Raw genomic sequence first — 21,773 nt, forward strand, 5'->3', positions numbered from 1 at the left:
TTCAGTAATGTGCAGGGATACAGTTTTGCAATACTAATTTGCGGGCGTGACAAGATGGAACAAATGACACTCAGCAGGTTAGATTCCCTTACTTTCTTTAATCTGGGTTAGTAAAATGTGGGATTTTTGCTTTTGACAGTCTCTGGTTTACCTGTTTCAGCTGTATCTGATAATATTGAGATGATGATGAATGCCATTACTGTTAATTTAATTTTGTAATATTCTGGACAATGCATCCAGAAGTGCATTTTTTTTTGAAACCACCATTGATGTTTTCATGTCTTGCATCATTCTGTAAAAGGAGTTTATGGGGTAAAATGCTTGGAGTTTTTTTTTTTTTTTTTTTTTTTTTTTTTTTAAAAAAGTCTTAGCTTAGGTGTGACCATGCTTTTCTGGGAGGATCTGGGGGTGGGGAGGTCTGAAGAAGAAGGGGGGAAAAATATATAAGAATATGTAGGAAGAATTTATTTTTGAATTGGAGAGAGTTATTTCTTAAAACAGAGAGATTTATTCTTAGTAAAAAAATAAAGGTAAAACCAAAGAAGATGTACTAAGTGAGAAAGCTTTATTAGTTAAAACCAGATCAGTTCATCTTAATATGAAAAATAATTTGAACATTTTGCCTAATATTGGAAAAATACATATTTTCATATGCATACTGTGTATGCGTAACAGCTTCAGTGCACGTTTTTTTTTTAAAAAAATACATGTAGCAAAGCCTGGGAGGCTGTAAGGTTCCTTACATCTGTTTCTCCTATAACAGGAGAGAGACTTTCAAAGATACGAAGAATAGGTAAATAAATCAGTTTTTAGGTAAGCCATCGGTTTTTGTTGGGAATTGGATCTCTAATTTCAGTCTGTGGCCTTGGTGTCAAAAGTGGATGAAGTTTTATTGTTTGCCTCTTTTGCTGTGATTAAAAAAAAAAAAGAGTTTGGGGGGCATCTTAATAAAACAGTAAATCATAGCTATACCTGGATGCTTTTGAAGCTAAGAAGCTAAGAGAAGGTAGATTAGGCATGCTGGAGTTTTTCATGTTTTCTTGCAAGTTTCTTCGGTATTGCTTTGTGTCTGGATTTAATACCTTGGCTTTCTCTTCCTTTCCTTTCTAAATTTTCTGCATAAGACTTAGAGCTTTAGTTTGATAGTTCTTTGTGCTCTTCTTGCACCATTTTCAGGTGTCCATGTGGTCCTCAGCATACAAAAGTAGGACAAAGTTTTGCCTTGAATGTCAGCCTGTTGCTTTTAAGAGACAGCAAAGCCCATTTAACAACTTGCTGCAATCAAAAGGGCTGGTTCTGTGCTCTTTCTTGTGCGAATGCACAGAAAGTTGCTATTTTTTGGCTGTGTTAGTTAACAGGTTTCGTGAGCAGGATTGGCACAGTGAAGAGTCACTAGAGCTGACAAGGAAGAAACAGGAGCATGTAGCTGAGAGAAGGGGGGGAAGACTGCCATTTGATTGCATCAGTGTCTTAAATATACTGTTTCCTGCTTGTGGAACTTCGCCTTTTGAGAATTGTCCAATCCAAATGATGCAGCTACTTATTTTTTTTTCCCTAGTGGTTGCTTAGTGTCTCTTGCCCCTTTTTCTCCTCTTCCTCAACCATCCAACCAAAACCCTCCCTGCCCCTTGCTCTCTATATCACAAAAAGCTGAGCTTAAAAATAAAAAGGTTCTATTTTCTGGAGGTACAGTGCTCTAGTTTTTGGGGCAGATTTGTGTTTCAAAAACTAATGAACAAGTCTTAAAACTTCTAATTTGAATAAATGTCATAAAATTAGCATGCCTCTTTGGGGATTGAAGTACTTCTTTGGTATATTCTTAGTTCTTACCTTTTGTTAAACTGAAGGTAGCACTAGTGTTACTGTATACTTTGCTATAATTTCTAGTGCCTCTGCCTTTAACTTAAATCTGATCATAGAAAACCATATAAAAATAGGATAGGTTTTTCTCTTGAAAGGAGACCATTTCTTCTGTAGTTCTTAAATCCATTAATTTCTTCCCTCCCCTTCCCTTTGTAATATGCCTATTAGTGGCCACAGTGTAACTGGTCTGCAACAGTTTCATTGCTTGTACTGGTGTTTTTAATTCCCTCTGTAGGAAGTCTTCGGTCTTGCAGTTCATCAGACTGCTTTAGTAAAGTGATGCCTCCAAGGAAAAAGAGGAGACCTGCAGCAGGAGATGATTTATCTGCTAAGAAAAGTAGACATGATGGGTATGTCATCTTACCGTGAGCTAAGATTGATGGAATATCTAAAGATGATTAGCTGATATGATCATGTGTTTAAATACTAATGAAAATGATAAACAAATTTGGTTGCATTCTCAGTGTGGAACTATGGCCTGTGAATGAACTACTGGATATGAATAAGCACATCTAGGTTCAGTTCCTGTTTCGCCTTTTCCTAGTCATATAAAAACTTGTAGGGTGCTATGCCATGCTTCAGTTCCCCAGCTGTGAAAATAGACATGCTTGTTTGTTTACAATGAGCTTTCAGTGAGTATAATTAATATCACACACACAAGCACACGCGTATATTTATTTATATACAGGATGATAATGCGTGTATTTTATATATATATATATATATAAATAAAAATCTAGACTAGATTTGGTATAGCGTGTTTGCCACTGTGTCACCCACTAGAATTTGAGCTCTGTTACATCCGTGCATTACAGGTGGTATTACATCTCTGCATTTTGCTGAGATGCAGACAGTAAAACAGAACAAACAAAAACCCAGTGTGTAAGGCTATTTATAAGCAAGAGATACAAATTTGTTTAATCCAAATAATAAGTAAATGATGAGAAACTAATTTCTTACTCTAAGCGGTATCAGTAATTTAAAGGATTTTTGTTACATCTACCTTTCAGCTTATTACTAGTAAATCTAGTCTTTGTTCTACTGTCATCTAAGGCTTTCTTAAAAGAGACCTTTCAGTCTACTTTTAGAAGTAGAGGTAAAACCAGGCCTACTGGTCATGGGCAGCAAAGTAATATCATTCTCTATGATGTGATTCCAGTTCTTGTTGGTCGGTCTTCTTAACTTCCAAAGGTTTTGGGGCATCCTCAGCTTTTCTGTATGTAAGTTTCATTTCTTTTATTTTACCTTCAAGAAAATTATCAATTTTTATTTCAGCATGACTAGCAATATGAATTAATATGCTGAACTTCTAGCTCAGTTTTAGAGCTATGTTTTTCTTCCAGGAAGGATTTCTTAAAATCTGGCTTATGCATCTGTAATGTTCTATGAACAAGTTGGGCAAAGAGCAAGCTATCTCCTACTTCTGTGCTTGTTTGTTGGACAGAGCTCAAGCCTATTGTGTTTGGTTTTGGGAGGTCAGGCTTCTCAGTGTGTCAAGCAGAAATGAATCTGAAAACAGGAACAACTACCGTAGTGTTCTGTGGCGGAACTAGTTATTTCCAATGGCATTTCTTCTTACATTGTGGACAGAGAATGGTAGAAACACTATGGGTTGGGCCTGTGCCCTGTTCTTTACCACTGCTGACATTTTAGAGACAGACTTCCTAGAAGCTGCATGCTGTTAAGTTGGGATAAATTTTCAAGGGACAGTAGCCTGTGTGTATTCTGTATCGTTAGGCAAAAAAAATCACCTTCTGTACATTGCTCTTCAAAGACAAGAAACTGTTGAATTTCTTCGAATTGTGTTGCAAGAGCCAGTGCTCTCAGCACAAAGGCAAGGCATATCATCTTGCAGCATGCACAAAGGATACAGGAAGATGCTGAGATACAAGGCAGATGCCAGATGGTTTTTGTGGCCATTTGTGCTCTTCCTCTGCACGTAGCATTTCTTGAAACAGTTAAATCTGTATCTCTGATAGTTCAGAGGACGCTTTGGAGTCTCCTTTACCCTGCACTGCCAGGTTGGGCTTGTTGTGATACTGAATAGAATTGTCCTGAGCTGTAATCTCAGCTACTTGTTTAATTCTCTTTGCAGCTCCATGCTCATCTCTTCACCAAGGACTTCAGGGATTAGGAGTCTCTTGCCGATAGAACTGGCTGATTCTATAAGTTTGTCTAGATCGCTGGGGTGGGAGACGACATCTTCTTTGGCATTTGGAATAAGCAGGGAGAGAACAGGCTTCCTTTCTATCCATGAGAGCCTAGAGAGGTTTGTGTTGGTGTTACTTGCCTCTGTCGTGTTTCTTTCCAATTGATTCTTACCTTGCAGAGTAAGTGGTCTCATATTGACTCATTTAGGTTGAGAGAGTAGTGCCCGAGATTCACCTAGCTGTTACTATTGCATACTTCCATGCTTCTGACCTTGCCTATTCTTCTTGCATGTTATGATGTCACTTCCGTTTTTAGTCAGTGTCTGGCAAATCAGTTTGTAACAGAGACCAGGATAGCCTGAGACTATATACTTTTCAATTTTATTTTCTGAATTTGCGAAGTAATTTCTCTTACTATCATGATTTGAAGATCTTTAATCACTTTAGTTTCTCAGAAACCAAACTCCAGTGGTCAGATACTGACCTCTATGAACAATGATAAGTTTGAGACCAGAGTATTTTGCTCCAAGTTAAGGGCCATATTGGTGGGCACATCTGCTTTTGTTTGTGAATATTATTTCCCACAGTTCTTAAACAGTACCTTAGACTTAAGCAGAGTAAACAGAGTTGCAGTCCCATGTCAATTGTATGAAAACTTACTCTACTTAGATGCAGTGGCTATACAGAAATAGATGCCTTTTTTTGTTCTCATTTTCCATTCCCCTTATACTTACTGTTGTTGGGGCCTTTGTTCAGGCTGAAATGCTAACTCTAGAGTCACAGAATCGATAAGGTTGGAAGAGACCTCTGGAGATCATCTAGTCCAACTCCCCCTGCTCAAGCAGGGTCACCTAGAGCATGTTAGACAGGGTTGCATCCAGGCGGGCCTTGAAGATCTCCAGAGAAGGAGACTCCACAACCCCTCTGGACAACCTGGTCCAGTGCTCCGTCACTCTCGCAGGGAAGAAATTCCCCCTCATGGTCAGGTGGAATTTCCTGTGCTTCAATTTCTGCCCATTGCCTCTTGTCCTGTCACATGGGACAACTGAAAAAGAGTTTGTCCCTGTCCCCTTGACACCCTCCCTTCAGGTACTCGTACACATTGATAAGATCCCCCCTCAGTCTTGTCTTCCCCAGGCTGAAGAGGCCCAGCTCTCACAGCCGTTCCTCACAGGGCAGATGCTCCAGCCCTCTGATCATCTTCGTAGCCATACTCTGGACTCTCTCCAGTAGCGCCACATCTCTCTTGTACTGGGGAGCCCAGAACTGGACACAGTACTCGAGATGAGACCTCCCCAGGGCTGAGTAGAGGGGCAGGATCACCTCCCTCGACCTGCTGGCAACACTCTTCCTAATGCACTCCAGGAGACCATTGGCCTTCCTGGCCACAATGGAATATTGCTGGCTCATGGTCACTTTGTCACCCACCAGCACTCCCAGGTCTTTCTCTGCAGAGCTGCTCTCCAGCAGGTCAGCCCCCAGCTTGTACTGGTGCCAAGGGTTGTTTTTCCCTAGGTGCAGGACTCTGCACTTGCCCTTGTTGAACCTCAGGAGGTTCCTCTCCGCCCAACTCTCCAGCCTGTTCAGGTCTCTCTGAATGGCAGCACAGCCCTCAGGTGTGTCAGTCACTCCTCCCAGCTTGGTATCATCGGCAAACTTGCTGAGGAGGCACTCTGTCCCCTCATCCAGGTCATTGATGAAGAAGCTGAGCAGGATGGGACCCAGTACTGAGCCCTGGGGGACGTCACTAGCCGCAGGCCTCCAACTGGACTCCATGCCACTGATGATGACCCTCTGAGCTCTGCCTTTCAGCCAGTTCTCAATCCACCTCACTGTCCCCTCGTCTAACCCACACTTCCTGAGCTTATCTAGGAGGATGTTATGGGAGACAGTGTCAAAAGCCTTGCTGAAGTGAAGGTACACAACGTCCACTGCTCTCCCCTCATCTACCCAGCCAGTCATTCCATCAGAGAAGGCTATCAGATTGGTTAAGCAGGATTTCCCCTTGGTGAATCCATGCTGGCTACTCCTGATCACCTTCTTTTCCTCCATATGCCTGGAGATGGCATCCAGAATGAGCTGTTCCATCACCTTTCCAGGAATGGAGATGAACTCTGCCATTTGTAGATGCAGGAATCCTTTTTCCTGAAATAACTGGATGGCCTACAGCTCTGTCACTGAATTTGTTTCTTAAGGATTCCTTCCCAAATCCCTGACAGATAATGCATTATTGAGTTACATGAATGACCAAGGAGGTGCTTGGTTACCATCTCTTCAGAGGAAAAATATACTGTCTTGTGGTGAGTGTCTGTCTTTGGGAAACACACTGACTCTGCATATTCCCAGCAGTGCTCTTATAGATTTCTTGGACAAAAATGTTGAATAGTTCCTGCTACAATCAATTTTAAATGTGGTATTCCAGGTGGTGTTTTGTCATGTTTGTTTGCTATAAATTGGTGATATGGAATAGTTAAACTTTTGCCAAAGTTGCAGTATGATTGGCATGCAGTTGGTTCAGCAAGTGTAAGCATTAAGTTATCAGACCTACTTTAAAAAAAACCAAACAAACAAAAAAACAAACCTCCAGCTTTGACTTTATATCTGCTGGCTTAGTGATTCTTTTAAAAATGCAGTAAAGCTTATTTAAAAAAGAAAGGGAGGTAATTCAAATAGAAAAATAAGTATTCAAAATGAAAAATAACTTTTTAGACTCAGTTTGTGGTACTAAGAATCTTGGGTAGTAAGATGTTTGTGTGTATGGCTGGCATTTGTCTTCAGTTTTCACTTTGCAGATCAATGTTTTTCAATACCGTATTAATTTTTCTTTCCATCTCAAAATTTCTTGAAAGCTTAATTTGTATTTGTCTTCAATTAGCCATATATAATTTTACTCTGGCCAGCACTACTATTCTAGTGCTCTTCTGCTTTTAAAGAACAATAACTATGAAATAATTATTTGAGTTACTGTCAGAGTGATCCATGTGCCATTAACATCCAGCTATGGCTCCTCATGGCTGATATGTGAGCTAGGTAGAAGAAGCGGAATCTGTGTACTCCAAGCTCTTATGCATAAGCTTCTTTTATGTATCTTTCTAGGACAAAATGGTGATGAAATCAACCCCAAATTAATTTCATCAAGTCATTTCAGAATTACCCTTCAACCGATTAGTCACTCTGTCTTTCCACAGCAGGATTTGACACCATAAGAGGAGGGGCCACATGCCTGGAACATTTCCAGAGCCTATCTTGCCTACCTCCTTTGGGTTAAAGCCTTTTGTTACTCAGCTCTTTTCAACCATGTGAGCCCAAGCTGTGGCAGCATGTATGGAAATGGATCAGAGAGCATATATGCAGCAGTGAACAACCACTTGGAGTGCTGAGTCTCTTCTCCCGAATAAGCTGGCACAAATGGTATTGTCTCTGTTTCGAAAAAATCTAAACAGCATGGAATAACTCATCAACTCCTGTTAGGCCAGCAATGTTTCAAATGCTAAATTCAGAAGACAAGTACTTCAGTGTCATTGTGTGAATGCAGCTGAAAGTCCCTAAGCTTTTTGTTTAAGGAGAATGTTACACATCATCTCTGATGGTGGGGTCACTACTGATCTATCCTTTCAAAAAACCATTTACCCCACAACAAATGGTGTTTTAGTTATTGTCATTTAGGACCTGTAACCTGTTCTCTATGAGTTTTTTTTCTATTTTTTTTTATTTTACAACTTACTGGTTTTAGAAGAATGTAATTGTGGGTCATGGCTATTTTGGCCTTTGTGCCTTTTATAAGATTTCAAGGAGGCAACAGGGTTATGTACAGCTCTCCTTGGCTAGTAAATAACCCATAGCGCACGAAGCATGTGCATGTGTGCAGGTAGGAGCTATGTTCATTATGATATGGAATTACTGTGTGTTTAGATCCACAGCCAAGTTGCAACTCATTGGTTGATTGAGGTAACTAGCTGTTTGTATGAGGAAATCTTACCTTCCACAGTGCAAGGCATTTTGGGGTTGAACTTGAACTATTCTGTATTTGTTGTACAGCAAGTTGATGTATACATAGAATTACAGATCAGCTGAAGTGTGATGGATTGTTGAGAAAACATATTTAGGTTCAGTGACTCTTAGTCTGTTAAGTGCTTCCCCAGTTGACTGGGTGTGAGGACAAGATGTTGACTAAACTTCTTAATGAAAGAAAATGTATAGCTGTTTAAAATGACTATTGACTAAAAGATTGCTTTTAAAATTTTGATGAATTAATTGTTTCTTTCTCTTTTTAAGTATGTATAGAAAATACGATTCAACTAGAATTAAAGCAGAGGAAGAAGTCTTTTCAAGTAAGAGATGCTTAGAATGGTTCTATGAATATGCAGGTAAGGGTGACATAAATTTCCTTCTGACAACAGCTTAATCTACTATGGAAAGTAAAAATTGCATTAACTGAGCTTTCCAAAACTGAATATAGAGGCGTGTTGGTAAAACAGGTTTAAAGAAGGAAACTTTTCTTGTTGTGTGTAGCATGAAGTTGAAGAGTTCAAGGTGCAGTTTGTCTTGTTGAATAAAAAGAGAAAGTGTGTATTTTAAACTATTTTAAAACATGTTAGCTTTAACTATAGCTCTGAGTAGTAAAGTAATATTTCTGTCCATAATGTTCTCTCTTTTGCTTAGAGGTCCTCTTACTTGCATTGTTAGCACTGGGTAGTACAGACTTACGCTGTCAGGGAGGGTCTTTTTTTAAGTGGAGGGTGGTTTGTTTCTGCTAAATCTATTGGTTCTAGTTTCAAGCACAACAGTGACTCAATTAATGTATTCTGGAATAGTCTCATCTTTTAATAGTCTTCCATTCTGCAATATAGTGAAGGTAGGCTGAATTATTAATTATTCTCTTTCTTATGTATGAAAGTTTCTTCAGGCATTAGTTCTAAAATTACCTCTTTTAATCTGAGGTCATAACAGATGATCCTCGAATAGTAAAGTCACTGGTTGCTGTTTGTTTTCATTCTTTTACACATGCTTTTCTGAAGGGAAGAATTTGAAATATGGGAAAAAATGATCTTGTGACTCTGAAGAAGACCCAAAGAAAATGAAATAGGTGGTTGGTGAAGGAAATAAGGTCATCTGGCAGTTTTCTCATGCTGTCTTACATAACATTGCATTCAGTTCATTCTCTTTAGTCTACTTGCTACATGTGATGAAGAGTGATTTAATTTGGTATAATAAAATTTTCTTCTAATAGCATTACGTAAATCAAACCAATCTGAGATCTCTTGTCTGTGGCAGTCTATTCAGTCAGACGAGGCAAATGTAACCTCTTAGTTTCTGTGGATCTCTTTTTTTTAATTTCATTTTACTCTAGCAACAGGGATAACTCATTTCTGTCAAGAGTTTAGTGGAAAGAAAGGACAAAAGGAGGGCAATACGTGAAAGAACTTTTCATTTTTCATTGGCTACGTATGCCAGGATAAACCAGAAGAGAGTATGATTTTGTTCACAGTAGCAAATAATATTCTGAAAAATGGATTTTCAAAGAATGATCTCTTATGTGTGCTTACTTAAGTCTTCTCTTGTATTTACGCAGACATTTGGTGCTGCATTTGTTTCTTTCCCCAGTGTCTTTGCATTACAGAGTGAGTCTCTTTAAAGGCTGTTTTGTATATTCAGAGAAGTTTTAGCGGGAGGAAGTAATGGGAAGACGGGAAAAGATATAATTAAACCTTCTTATATCTAGAATAGTAGGTCACCTAATAATAAAACGTAGATGGGTTTCTTTTATAAAACCTCTTTTTCTTCCACATTTGGTCTTTATATTGGTTGAAAGTAGGCATTTCGGCCTCCTGTGCTGCTTTTTCCAAAATGAGCCCTTTTTAAAGTGCATAAAATCAATTGAACAAAATAGTTTAAATAGTTATGATATACCAAAAAGGTATCTTGCACAATATACTACTTTCATGATGCCTATATGATTTTTGAATGGAGGATTGCAGAAGTTACAAGTATCTTGATTTAATAGCCTCTGTTTTAGCTTTTGAAACTTTTCTTCCAAGTCAGCAAAGAAATAGCTATGTATAATTAATATCTTCATTTCACCGGCAGTTGCTAGAATTCATGTAGTATGTGTAGCCACAGTATTATTGCAATATGAATAAACAAGAGCATTTTTATTTTCAGCTTTTTTATAAATGACATTTTGTAAATACAATTTATAAATGAGACACTGATGAAGGGTGTTTTGGAAACGTGTCAAAGCCTGATAATAAGGAGGGATATAGTTATCACATGTCAAAAAGAAGCTAAATTGTATGGAAGTTGAGGGTGTACGAAGTGATTACAGTTCTTTTATGCTGTAAAGGTCTCACCCTCATAAATCTGAACAGATAGGTAAAATACATTTTGTTTGCAGGCACTGATGATGTTGTAGGGCCAGAAGGTATGGAGAAATTTTGTGAAGACATTGGAGTTGAACCAGAAAATGTAAGTTCAAACTTCATTCAAAATTGTCCTAGTCTGAGACGGTTTTATATTTCTTACTTTTCCGTCAAGAATTAGAAATTTGTAAATGGGAATTTTGAAGAAGTAATTTTAAAATAAATGCATATAAAGCAGAGATGTTTATATGAGTGCTTGGAAAGAAATTGTCTTTATTTTAAACCAAAAACTATTAAGTTGTAAAAATCTCAAACTTTGCTTTGCCATTTCCTCCATTTCTGGTCCCCAGCTCCCAAGAAAAGAAATGGTGGGGGCGGAGGGAGAAAAAAAAGGTGGCGGAGGTCTTTTCTGAGGTCTTATTGGAAGCTTAATATAACAACAACAACAAACTAATGTTTTATCTGTGTTTTTTAAGGGAGAAAGAGATTTCATGAAGGAGAATATTGCGAACAAAATTAGCACTCCCATCGTGCCATTTCAAAATCTGAAAGGATCATGAGTTGTTATGCCTCTTACAGGCATCCACTTAGTTCATCCACTTTCACCTGATATCTACTTGAATTACACTGCATATTCAGACTTGTAAGAATAGGTAGGATGACAGTACCTAGGAGTAGCTAAGTTCAGGTGGAATCATCGTCAATTTTGGTGAAATTAATTTCTCTAATCTCATGGATTGCACTGATGCTAATCCAAGTGGGAATTTTACAAATGTCAAAAGAAACTTGTTCTTTGATGGGTGCTTAGATTTTGTAATTGATTAGGGAGATTGGGAAACTTTCTCTGTAGCTTTTTCTTATGTTAAATTCACCAACCCATCTTCCTCATGGTTGTGCTGCTCGCTGGATTCCCACAATTATATTCTGTGCGTATTCCTTTGAAGAAGAGAAGGTGGCTACTGGTGACTTGGATGTATGTTGACTCTGTATCTTTGTACTGTTACTTTCTTTTTGTTGCCTTAGGTGTGAGAGTTGAAGCAGTTACAATTGTGCTAGTGTTCTATATAGTGTAGCTTCCAATGGCTATGAAGGTTACTGAAGCATTCTAGTGTTTCAAATATAGCATTGCCATCTTGAACTGATACTGACCGTAATTTTATTTTATGAAGGACTGTATGCTATAAATCTGAACATACATCTATGTGAAGATACCCTTAAGCTGAGTTAAAAGCTGAGTTAAAAGTTAGTGTCTTTTCATGGAATTAAAAGTGTTGATACTACAGCACAGTCCATGATGATAAATATTATAAGGAAATAATAAGATAGTCTTTGTCTGAAATGGTCTTAACTGTTGCTGCTTGATCCAACTGTACCTGCATAAAATAGACTGGAGAGGTGCAGAGGTATTGGGCATGAATATTTTTGTATAGATAGATCATAGAGTCATACATATAGTCATAGATGATTTAATTTTTCCAGTAGCAAAAGTCTGAATATCCTGATCATAGTAAGGTATTTGTAGCCTACTAAATAGGAACTGTTTGAAAAATATATTTTGTTTTTGTTTTGTTTTTTGTTAATTCTATTCAGTCTTGATTTTTTTTTTCTTTTTTAAATAGGTAGTTATGCTTGTATTAGCATGGAAATTGGATGCACAAAACATGGGTTACTTTACATTACAGGAGTGGTTAAAAGGAATGACATCACTACAGTAAGTGCTTTGGAAAAACCTCGAAGCCTGGTATAGTTTTTTTTTTTTTTTTTTTTTTTTTTTTTTAATGACATAGTTTTTTGAAACCTAAAACCTGAAGCAGAGAGCTCTGCTTTAGAGCAGTAGCTATATGTTTTTGCTCCTATTTACAGAGGTATGGCTCACTTAGGGACAACTTTAAACCTGACAGCTGCATGTTAAATAAAGTTGGATTAATGTCTGCAGTCTCAAAAAACTAAATGTCATGAGATTTGATACTGTTTATCCTCAAGGAATGGGACATCTATCTTTGTTACTGAATTGGACCTATCTATTTAACTTCCTAAGCTTCAGAGTCATTGCATAAATATAAAATATTGATATATTATCAGAGTATGTACAACTTAATGCTATGTAATACATCCCCTTTTTGTGACCACACATTTTTGAAGAATTACTTTCTTCAATTGAGATCTTATAATCATGGGATAATTAATATAAGTGTAGTTGTATAATTGCATGTTAGATAGAGAGCTAGAGAACCGTGTTTTAACTTATCTTCCAAGGCAGAATCATTAAAATTGTGTAGGAAATTTTATCAGTAAAACTAAAGAAGTGTAGTTTGACTTCTGCACTCTGCTGGCTGTTTGCCTTGTGTGGATAAGCTCTTAGTTTAATTTGCTGGGGAATGAGTTTTCTGTGAATCCAGACAAATCTCTATCAACATACAAGCATAAGCTTTTGCTAGCAGATCTAAAGTCATTTCACACTTTGGGTTAAATCAAGGTATCTTACACAGACAAACTCATAAATGTGTCTTATATTTTGTACAGAGTGATGAGAAAATAATGTTAGAGATTTTTTCTAAAAACATCAAACACCAATGTAAGAATGTAGCCTATAAATTCTCTTCTTTGTTTTTCTTGTAGATGTGATACCACAGAAAAATTGAGAAATTCTTTGGATTACTTGAGATCTTTATTAAACGAGGCTACCAATTTTAAACTTATTTATAGATATGCATTTGACTTTGCACGGGTGAGTATGTGGAAGGCTAGCATCTGAAATTAAAACTTTACTTTCATAAATAGTAAAGAGACTGTATAATATTTCTTTACCTTAGATACCACTCAAGATTGCTTTTAACACATGGAAAAGTTCATTCTAAATAAGTGAATTCAAAATACTGGAAAATATATAGAATGCTTGATGGTCAGTGGGTTAGTGTTTTAGATTTTGTGCAGAAGACATGTTTTATTGCCTCTTGCTTCAAGCTATATTATGATTTTGAGGAAATCATTTGGGCCCTATTCTATTGCATATTGGAGCTTTATCATTCACTTCCATTGGCTTTACAGTTGCCCTGCTTTTTTTTCTTACTATTTGGGTCTTGTGAACAGAAACATATTTAAAACTGGAAAATACTTCTAACAGTTCTGCAGGTAGTAAAAATGAATAACATGATAAAAGCTGGATATCCTGTAAATACTGGTTTAGAAAACTGTACAAAGCTCAGTAATAAATTTCTCAGTATTTGTTAAATGATGCCCTGTTATCACTTTTTTCTGCTATAAAATATGAATTGCTAAATTTGTACCTGGTATTAGAAACTGTAATATGCATAAGACTACTCCTACTTAAAGGGAACCATAAAAAAAACCCTTGAATTTCCTAAATTAAGCATGTATATTGACAAGAAATTTGGATGTTCACCTTCTCTACATGATGGATCACAGAGGATTTCATATAAAAATGATCACAGTTTGTTTGGCAAAACTGAAGATCCAGTTTTGATGCAGGAGAACCAAAAGCACCAAGAAAACTGACAGCAAAAAGGTAACAAGAAAAATAACAATAGACTGAACTGCTAGCTATACTGACAGTTTGTCATAAGAAATTCAGTTTGTGATACAGGAGTGCTTTCTGCCTGTCAGCATGCAGAGATTCACAGTAATTCCCTCCTAACCAAGAAAACCTACGGTATGGATATGACAGCATGCATGGAACTATTGTGAGAGAAACAAACCTCTATCAATTGCTTAATTCCTTCTTTGCTATATGAAGATAATCTGATAATTTTTCTGGAAGTAAAATGCAGATAGAAGAAATAACAAACATTACCAAAGAAGTTGAAGATACTGATGAAATATTTTGAATTGATTTTTTTTAAAAAAAAAATCTCTTTTTACTAGTAGCAAATTATGCCTGCAGAGGGCCTGCCAAAGAGAAATGAAGAAATTTAAGATGAATAGTTGGAGTGTTTTCAAGAGATACTAAACAAATAGACATGACATACCATGCTGTTGAGAAAGAAACTGAACATTGAGAGGTGTAACATCTCTTGAATGAGGAGAGGGGGAAAAAAGAAACTTTAGAACTCCAAGTCAAGGTCATACCAACTGAGGAAATGTTGAAATTCCATTAGATTAATAGAATTACTGAACTTAATACTATGAGGCCAGGGTGAGTCTATAGGAGAATGACAAAAAAGTAGGAACAAATGCTTACAAACATTGATATGGCTATATGAAGATTCTCCATAGCTATAGGCAGAAGAAATTGTACATCATGTTAAAAAGAATAATGGAAGTGAATGATAGAAAAAACTGGCAGGAGCAGCTTTGATTTTGATTCAGAAGATTGTGTAATTTCCACCCTACAGAAAATCATTCTAGGGAAGTGTTCAATGGCAAAAAACACTTGTCCTAAACTTCCTAAGTTTTAAGAGATCACCTCACTTGCACAGATGAGGCACTGAGCTCAGTTACCATTGTCTTGTACAGTTCAATTAGGTATTTCCTACATCCATATTTTTTCTGGTTCACTGAAGTAGATTTTGCAGTCTGCAGTCATGGGGAGAGAAAGAGAGGGAGGGAACATAAGGGCCAGTGATAGCCATACACTTTAGTTTTTGTGATTTGTAGCTTAATTCTATGCTCAAGACATAAAAGGGTAGGGTTTTATGTCCCATCTCTCACCAAAACTTAAACTAGTCAAAATAGAAAAATGGTCTTATTTATACACAGATTACTTTTAAGATATGCAGAAATTTACAGTCAAATACATTAACTTTTCCACTGGTTAGATATAATGAATTTGTTGACTACAAATAACACTTTCTTTAAAGAAAAAGAAACAATAGAAACAACACTTCTAAGCCTTAACGTGTCGTTACTATGCTGAACTCAAACTGGACAATTAAGAGAGGGGTCTTCCTGTGCTGGCTCTTACTGTCTTATGCTGCTTCTGCTAGTTTGAAAATTTGTTTAATCTAAACTTTGTATAATCAGTAGAATGACAGGACAAAAGCTCCTGGGTCATGCTGACACAGTCAGTGTTACTTGATAGTTACTTATCACCAGTTGATGATGACAGTTGAAGTAGCAGTATTAATACCTCAGGCAATATCTATAGTAATAGTATTTTAAGAGACCTATGGCTATGCAAAAGCATATGTACAAGTATGGGTATTGGTCCAGTGGCCATGGCCTTCCAGAAGTGCGGAACTTACAAGAAGGAATAGATGCTTCATCCACAGTAGGTTTTCTCGAAGAACTGTCTTTGCTATGGAAAGCAGTCTCTCTCCTTAGTAAATCATTAGCTGTGAATGAAAGTGTAATGTTTTACTAAGAAGTTGTTTTAATAAAAAAACAGTATTAGATACTATTATTTATTAAGGTGTTTTATGAATTAGTGAACTGTGGTATGGGTATTGCGGGAAGTGAAAAACATTGAGATTGTGTTTTTCTTTTCCCCCTTTTGACCTTTTTTTCTTCATACAGGAAAAGGACCAGCGCAGCCTAGATATCAATACTGCCAAGTGTATGTTGGGGCTTCTTTTAGGAAAAACATGGTCTCTTTTTCCAGTGTTTCACCAGTTTCTGGAGGTATGAAATTTTCCTTTTTATTTTTTTTCCCCTATTTGCAAAACCCCTCTGCTGCTAATGTTTATTTAATACAGGACAAAAATAATAGAATATCTTGAATTTGCTTATAGACTATATAATTGGTGTATACTTGTCCACTAGAAGAAGTTTTAACTAGAAACATGAATTATTCAACATTAATTTGATTACTTAGTGATTTGTTTATTCCATGTTTGGTTTTAGGAGATACAGAGATTAAAATCGTAATTCATCACATACCTTAAATTTTCTATAAGAGTATCTGCAAATCTGAGGGAGTTGAAAATACATTTTAGTAATTTATGTTTCTTCCCTTAAGCAGCAATCAAAATATAAAGTTATCAATAAGGACCAATGGTGTAACGTGCTTGAATTCAGCAGAACAATTAACCTTGACCTCAGTAATTATGATGAAGATGGAGCCTGTAAGTACCACTATACATTGGTGTTTTAAAATGTTTTTTTCTGCATTTAATCATTCCATGTCCTCTTAAAAAATTTTGTAAAATATAGTTATTTGATCTCTCTACAGGGCCAGTGTTGTTGGATGAGTTTGTGGAATGGTATAAAGGAAAACAGATGACATAGGAGTTTAACTATGCACAGCCACTCAAGAGTCACTGTTACCACAGTTATGTCAACCATTAGCCATAAACTGCTGTTTGTATCAAAGTGCATGCTGCTTTTCTTGCACTGCGTCCCTCTTGCAGGGAACTTTTGGTGTTTGCTATTTAACAAGCCAGCTATGCTTGCTGTGTAGCATTGTTCTCTTTGAAGGCTGCTTTGCATTCTGTATTTACACTACAAAATAGTGAACTTGCCAGCGTCTTCACTGTGATTATGTGTATATTGCTGTCTAAATTTTGTATATGTGTATAAAAAAAAAGCTTCAACTAGGGATTATTTCTGCAGAAATGTATTGTAAAAACAATTTTGTGACATATTTCTAATCACTTATGTTCATTGAAACTTTAGTTATTTTGTTTTTCTTTTGGTCTCAAATGTAGCATTTCAGAAAATGGAATGGTCAGACTGCTTGGACATAGTTACGATGAAGAACTATTGTCAGTTTTAATGTTACTGTTTAAGATGCCAATTTCTGAGGGAAGAAGATACGCTGTGACTTTCTTCAGAGGAATTCACCAAACATGATCTTCTGCTTTAATAAGAATGAAACATCAGTGTCTTAAAAGAAAAATATATATATATATATATATATATATATGTGTGTGTGTGTGTATATATATACAAATCAAATATATATACATACACACACACACACACACACACACATACACACACACTGTAATAGTTGTACATGCCACAGATGATTTCTATTTGAAGAAGAAAGTACTGACTTTTTAATGTTAAAACTGCAGTAGTTTCATTACAGGTACAAATTAAGAAATTAAAGTACCTTTTAAAAATGAATTTTAGACTTTCGTAAATTCCCTTTGGCATATTTCTTTTAAACTTCGGTGTACTAAGTGTTTGGACTATGTTGCGATCTAGTGAAATTAAAAGCTTTATCTAAAATTAGTGGTTGGTCTGCTTAGCCCAACCTACAGTTAATATAGGTTTTGGATTTCTTTGTAATGTTAGTCTTTCCCATGGTCTATAATTTTGATTCTGAGTAATTAAAAATATATCGAGTAGTCAAAAAATTACTTTTTCTTTCATGCTGGGGATTGGAATTTCCTAGCAAAATGCCCATTGCAGGCGATGGGCACATTAAACACCAGCATTAAATGACAATACTTTTTAGAAGGGACCACTTTCTGTTTCATGTATTTCTTTGATTAGCACAGTTTTAGTGATTGTGTGGGGAAAATGAGTGAATGGAAAGGTGTAAAACTTCTATATTTTTGTCATGTTGGCTTTGCCTTACTTGTCTTTATTGAATAATATTACTGTTGACTTTTTCAGGTTCTGAAGTATCCGGTGCTATTAAACTTTGATCCCTGAGGATTTATAAAAATGTTCTGTATTATTTCATGGAACATTTAACAAGGACCAGCGGATATTTTGGAATAAAAAATAACATTACTTTACTGTAGAAGTATTTTAAAAGGTATTGGCGGTTTTGCTATTTCTTCAGAATGCAATCGGGGGGGGGGCAGGAAGCATTTTAGGTTGAATGTGAAATTTTCAGCTGCATTGAAGGCCCTGTTCTGCCATCCTTGAAGTCGGGAACAACTGTCATTGACTAGACTGCTTTCAGGATTAAGCTTGCTTTATCAAAAGCATAGTAGGTTGCCGCCGTGGAGGTTGTAATTCCTGTGCTACTGGTGGTCAGTTTATGTTCACATTTTTTTTTTCCCTCCCTCTCCTCTCCCTTCAAATGCAGCTGCCAAAGAAAAAATTTGTTTGTGTGTATCTGTATTTACTTAAATATACAATATGTATCCATATTCAAAATCTAAAGTTCTATGATGTTAAGAAAATACTACCTTTCCCAATGGGTCATGTTTGAATTTCTGTGACACTAAATAAGTAGCATTGTTTAAAGTTAGTAGTGTTAAAACATACAATCATTGCTTTTTTTTTCATGTACTAAATCACATTAATTCCATATTTTATGCCAGTTTGCACAATATATTAATTCAGTGGAGAATCATATTTAATGTTTACAATTAGTGTTTGCTAAAACACACATTTTATTAAGACTTCTGATGTAAATGTATATATTACTATAGTATAACTGTAAGGAAAAAAATGTGGAGCTGCTGGTTTAGTTCTTAAAAAAAAAAATAAAAAGAACATAGAAGCAATAGAACTTGAACTTGATAGAACTTGTAACATTAAGCTGAATTGTGGTTGCTAAAATCCTAAATGAAATACTGCAAGTGTTCTTAAATGTTAAGCTCGTTATTAACTCTAAAAAATGGTTTAGCACAAATTTGCGTGAATACTACTAAAATACAAGGCTGGTTACGTAAAAGTTTTGTATGTGACAAGTTGGCTTCCAATAATGGAAGCAAGAGCCAAAGACACTTTTAATCTATTTCTGTTATCGATATAAGTTTCATGCAATATGGTCAACAGAAATCTGTTCAGTTCAAACAAGTATTCTTTTCCCAATTTTTGATAATGTTTAGCAGAATACAAAATTGAATTAAAAGCAAAGAAAACAAAAAAGCCTATACACAAGATATAGATTAACATACCCTTCAGTTTTCATTTGTGTACAGTTAATTGGGAATGAGAGCAAGGTGTTCAATGTGTTCAATGTGTCTGAACATGGATCAGACAGATACTACAGTTGTAAGCAAGATGAATCTGTGCTCTTTGGTTGGTGTAACACATGTATCTTCATAAAATGAGCTACAAATGCAATTACAGCTAACTGACATCTTTACTGAAATGTGTAGAGATCAAAATGAACTAAAGCTGACCCTTATAGCTTGATAAGCTTTTGTACATTATCTGTCCTTTTGTTTATGCTATGTCTATTGACAAGCAGAGGGACCTTAACATTGCCAACTCTTGGAGAACTCCCTCTCCTTTTAGCGAAACGACTTAGTTTACATATATCTAATGCAAGTTTGGTGTTCGCTTTTTTGTTTGTTTGTTAGGCCATCAAATAGTTACTGTTTATTTTTTTTTGAAAAGTGATGTACAGAATATCCTGACTTCTTGAACAGGACACTAGAAGGTTTCTGTGGCAAAAATATCATGAGTTTATGCTGTTTTTTCAGGTGTAAAGTAACTGTCCTTATAGCAGAAACTTAATGGCCTGTGTGTAGTTCATGCTTGATATTTAGGAGAACGTTAAGGTGCAAAGACAGTTAGTGAAAGGAAAATATCATCCAGATACTATAGTAGTGCATACTTTAAATTGATAAATGACAGACATTTAGAACTCTTTATTAATAGAATAGTAATAGAAAATGTTAATTACAGAAACATTCCACAAATTAAGTTTGTATATATTTCCCTGTACTGCAAAATAGTATAAAATAATTTAAAATACTATAAACTTATTTGAGGAAGATGGAATTTATTGAAATGCTTTGTGTACTTCAGTAAGAACCTGTATTCCTACATTAAGGTTTTCTTTAAACTACACCTTTGTGTGGCCCTTCAGCATTTGTAAGGAACAGGAAGCATCTCCCATTTTATTGCAAATGCAGATATTTTATCACAAATATGCTTGCACAATCGAAATGGGCTTTAGCTCATTACTACTTGCTTAACCTTCATCAGCTACATTCTTTGGAGGGTAAGAAGTGGACTTCAGTTTTGTTAAAGTTTTTCCAGATTTCTGTTGACCCCTGGTCACAAGTCTAACAAATTGTTAAATACTTTTGGAATTCGTTCAGACAGCTTTAAAGGTTAGCTTGTGCCCTGGTTTTAATTAAAACTGCTAAAATACCTCTCTAGGCCTTATATTTCATCCTTTCATGTTGTTATAAAAATGTATAGAATCCATCCACCATCTAAGTAGTTGGTTGCCTGTAATTGAGACCAAAATGTGGGATGTTTTGGGGAGCTTTTATTTTTTATTTTTTTGTGTGTGTGTGTGTGTTGTCACAAAATAGTTTCTACTGACACTGCTGTTGCAGGAACAGCAGTTAACCTGTAACTGTGAATGCTGTGTCTTGGTTATTTGCTGTTATATACATAAGGTATGCTGAACTCCTGTGACTCACAGCTGGACTAAAATACTGTTATGTCACCTAACAAGTTCGTCATGAGTTCATTTTTAGGATTTTTGATGTTGATGTAAAATGATATCCCACAAATAAACAGTATTTGTGATGGTTTCTGAAACTGACTTTAGATTTTTCTGTGGTTCATGCTTTAGAAATTTCTCACTTGAATACACCTCACAACATGTCAAGGAGAATTGCTATTAAGCTAGCTAGTTTGAATTTTTGTCTAAAATGGCTAAGAAGCACCTGTATAACTCAGATTTTTGTGTTTTTAAGATATATTGAATTTTAATATTTAGTCTACCTTTTTCATTTAGTAGTAGAGAACTTGCTTGTGCCACAGAGTTTCTTAGAAGGGAAAATATACAATCTTTTGGTTTTTTAATACTAAGGCAAATCAATATTGAAAACTTTGTTGGAAATTAGTATGTTTCAAATATGGTGTGTGTGAAACACTGCAATACAAAAGTTTTTCTTATGCAGAGTCAGCTTCACCAAGAATGTATCTTCAGATAGAATTTTACAGCAAGCATCTTTGTAACTGATTTATCTCTTACAGAATCTTGTTTGTGTATACTTTAAGATTTTTTTAAATGTAATGTTGGAATACAAACTAGGCAGTCTGGTACTATTATACATCTGTAGTATTTGGGGGTTAGGTTTAGCTCAGTTGGTTAGAGTGTGGTGCTAATAATGCCAAGGTTGCGGGCTAGATCCCCGTATGGGTCACTTGCTTGAGGGTTGGATTAAATGATCTCCAGAGGCTCCTTCCAACCTTGCCAGTTCTATGATAAGTCACTTGCTTGAGGGTTGGATTAGATGATCTCCAGAGGCTCCTTCCAACCTTGCCGGTTCTATGATAATGTGGTGATATTTTGTTTCAGACTGCTTGTGATCAAGTCCTCCTTTTTTTTTTCTTACCTTTTAACAGAATTTCTTTCAATCATTTGACTTGTAATGGACTGTTTGGTTCATTTTTATGAAGCAAAAGTAATTCTATCTAAGCAGAGCAGTAGAAAAGCTACCAGCAATATGACGTGAAAACTGCAGCTTAAAGGTCTGTAATATATTCACAGCTTTATAGTCACAACTTCAAAGGAGTGATTAGTTGATCTTGCTACTTATTTTTGGAGCTGCAGATTTGTTTTTGA

The 21,773-nt window shown here is 36.0% G+C and overlaps 1 protein-coding gene across 6 annotated transcripts in view; it reads left to right on the top strand.

Annotated features, from left to right (window-relative positions):
• DCUN1D4 (defective in cullin neddylation 1 domain containing 4) overlaps positions 1–18,037 on the top strand; it is a 32,825-nt gene extending 14,788 nt beyond the window's left edge. For 4 of the 6 annotated variants that reach the window (XM_062574625.1, XM_062574628.1, XM_062574626.1 and 1 more), the window contains 8 exons: positions 2,099–2,213; positions 8,289–8,380; positions 10,408–10,478; positions 11,992–12,083; positions 12,992–13,100; positions 15,845–15,949; positions 16,287–16,392; positions 16,500–18,037. In XM_062574625.1, coding sequence (XP_062430609.1) covers positions 2,099–2,213; positions 8,289–8,380; positions 10,408–10,478; positions 11,992–12,083; positions 12,992–13,100; positions 15,845–15,949; positions 16,287–16,392; positions 16,500–16,555 — 746 coding nt within the window. In that variant the 3' untranslated portion in view covers positions 16,556–18,037. The remainder of the gene's footprint in view (positions 1–2,098; positions 2,214–8,288; positions 8,381–10,407; positions 10,479–11,991; positions 12,084–12,991; positions 13,101–15,844; positions 15,950–16,286; positions 16,393–16,499) is intronic. The other 2 variants (XM_062574627.1, XM_062574629.1) reach the window with 1 other exon arrangement.
• Positions 18,038–21,773: the final 3,736 nt, after the last annotated feature.

The sequence above is a fragment of the Rhea pennata genome, chromosome 4, assembly GCF_028389875.1.
Source record: "Rhea pennata isolate bPtePen1 chromosome 4, bPtePen1.pri, whole genome shotgun sequence".
Lineage (NCBI taxonomy): Eukaryota > Metazoa > Chordata > Aves > Rheiformes > Rheidae > Rhea > Rhea pennata.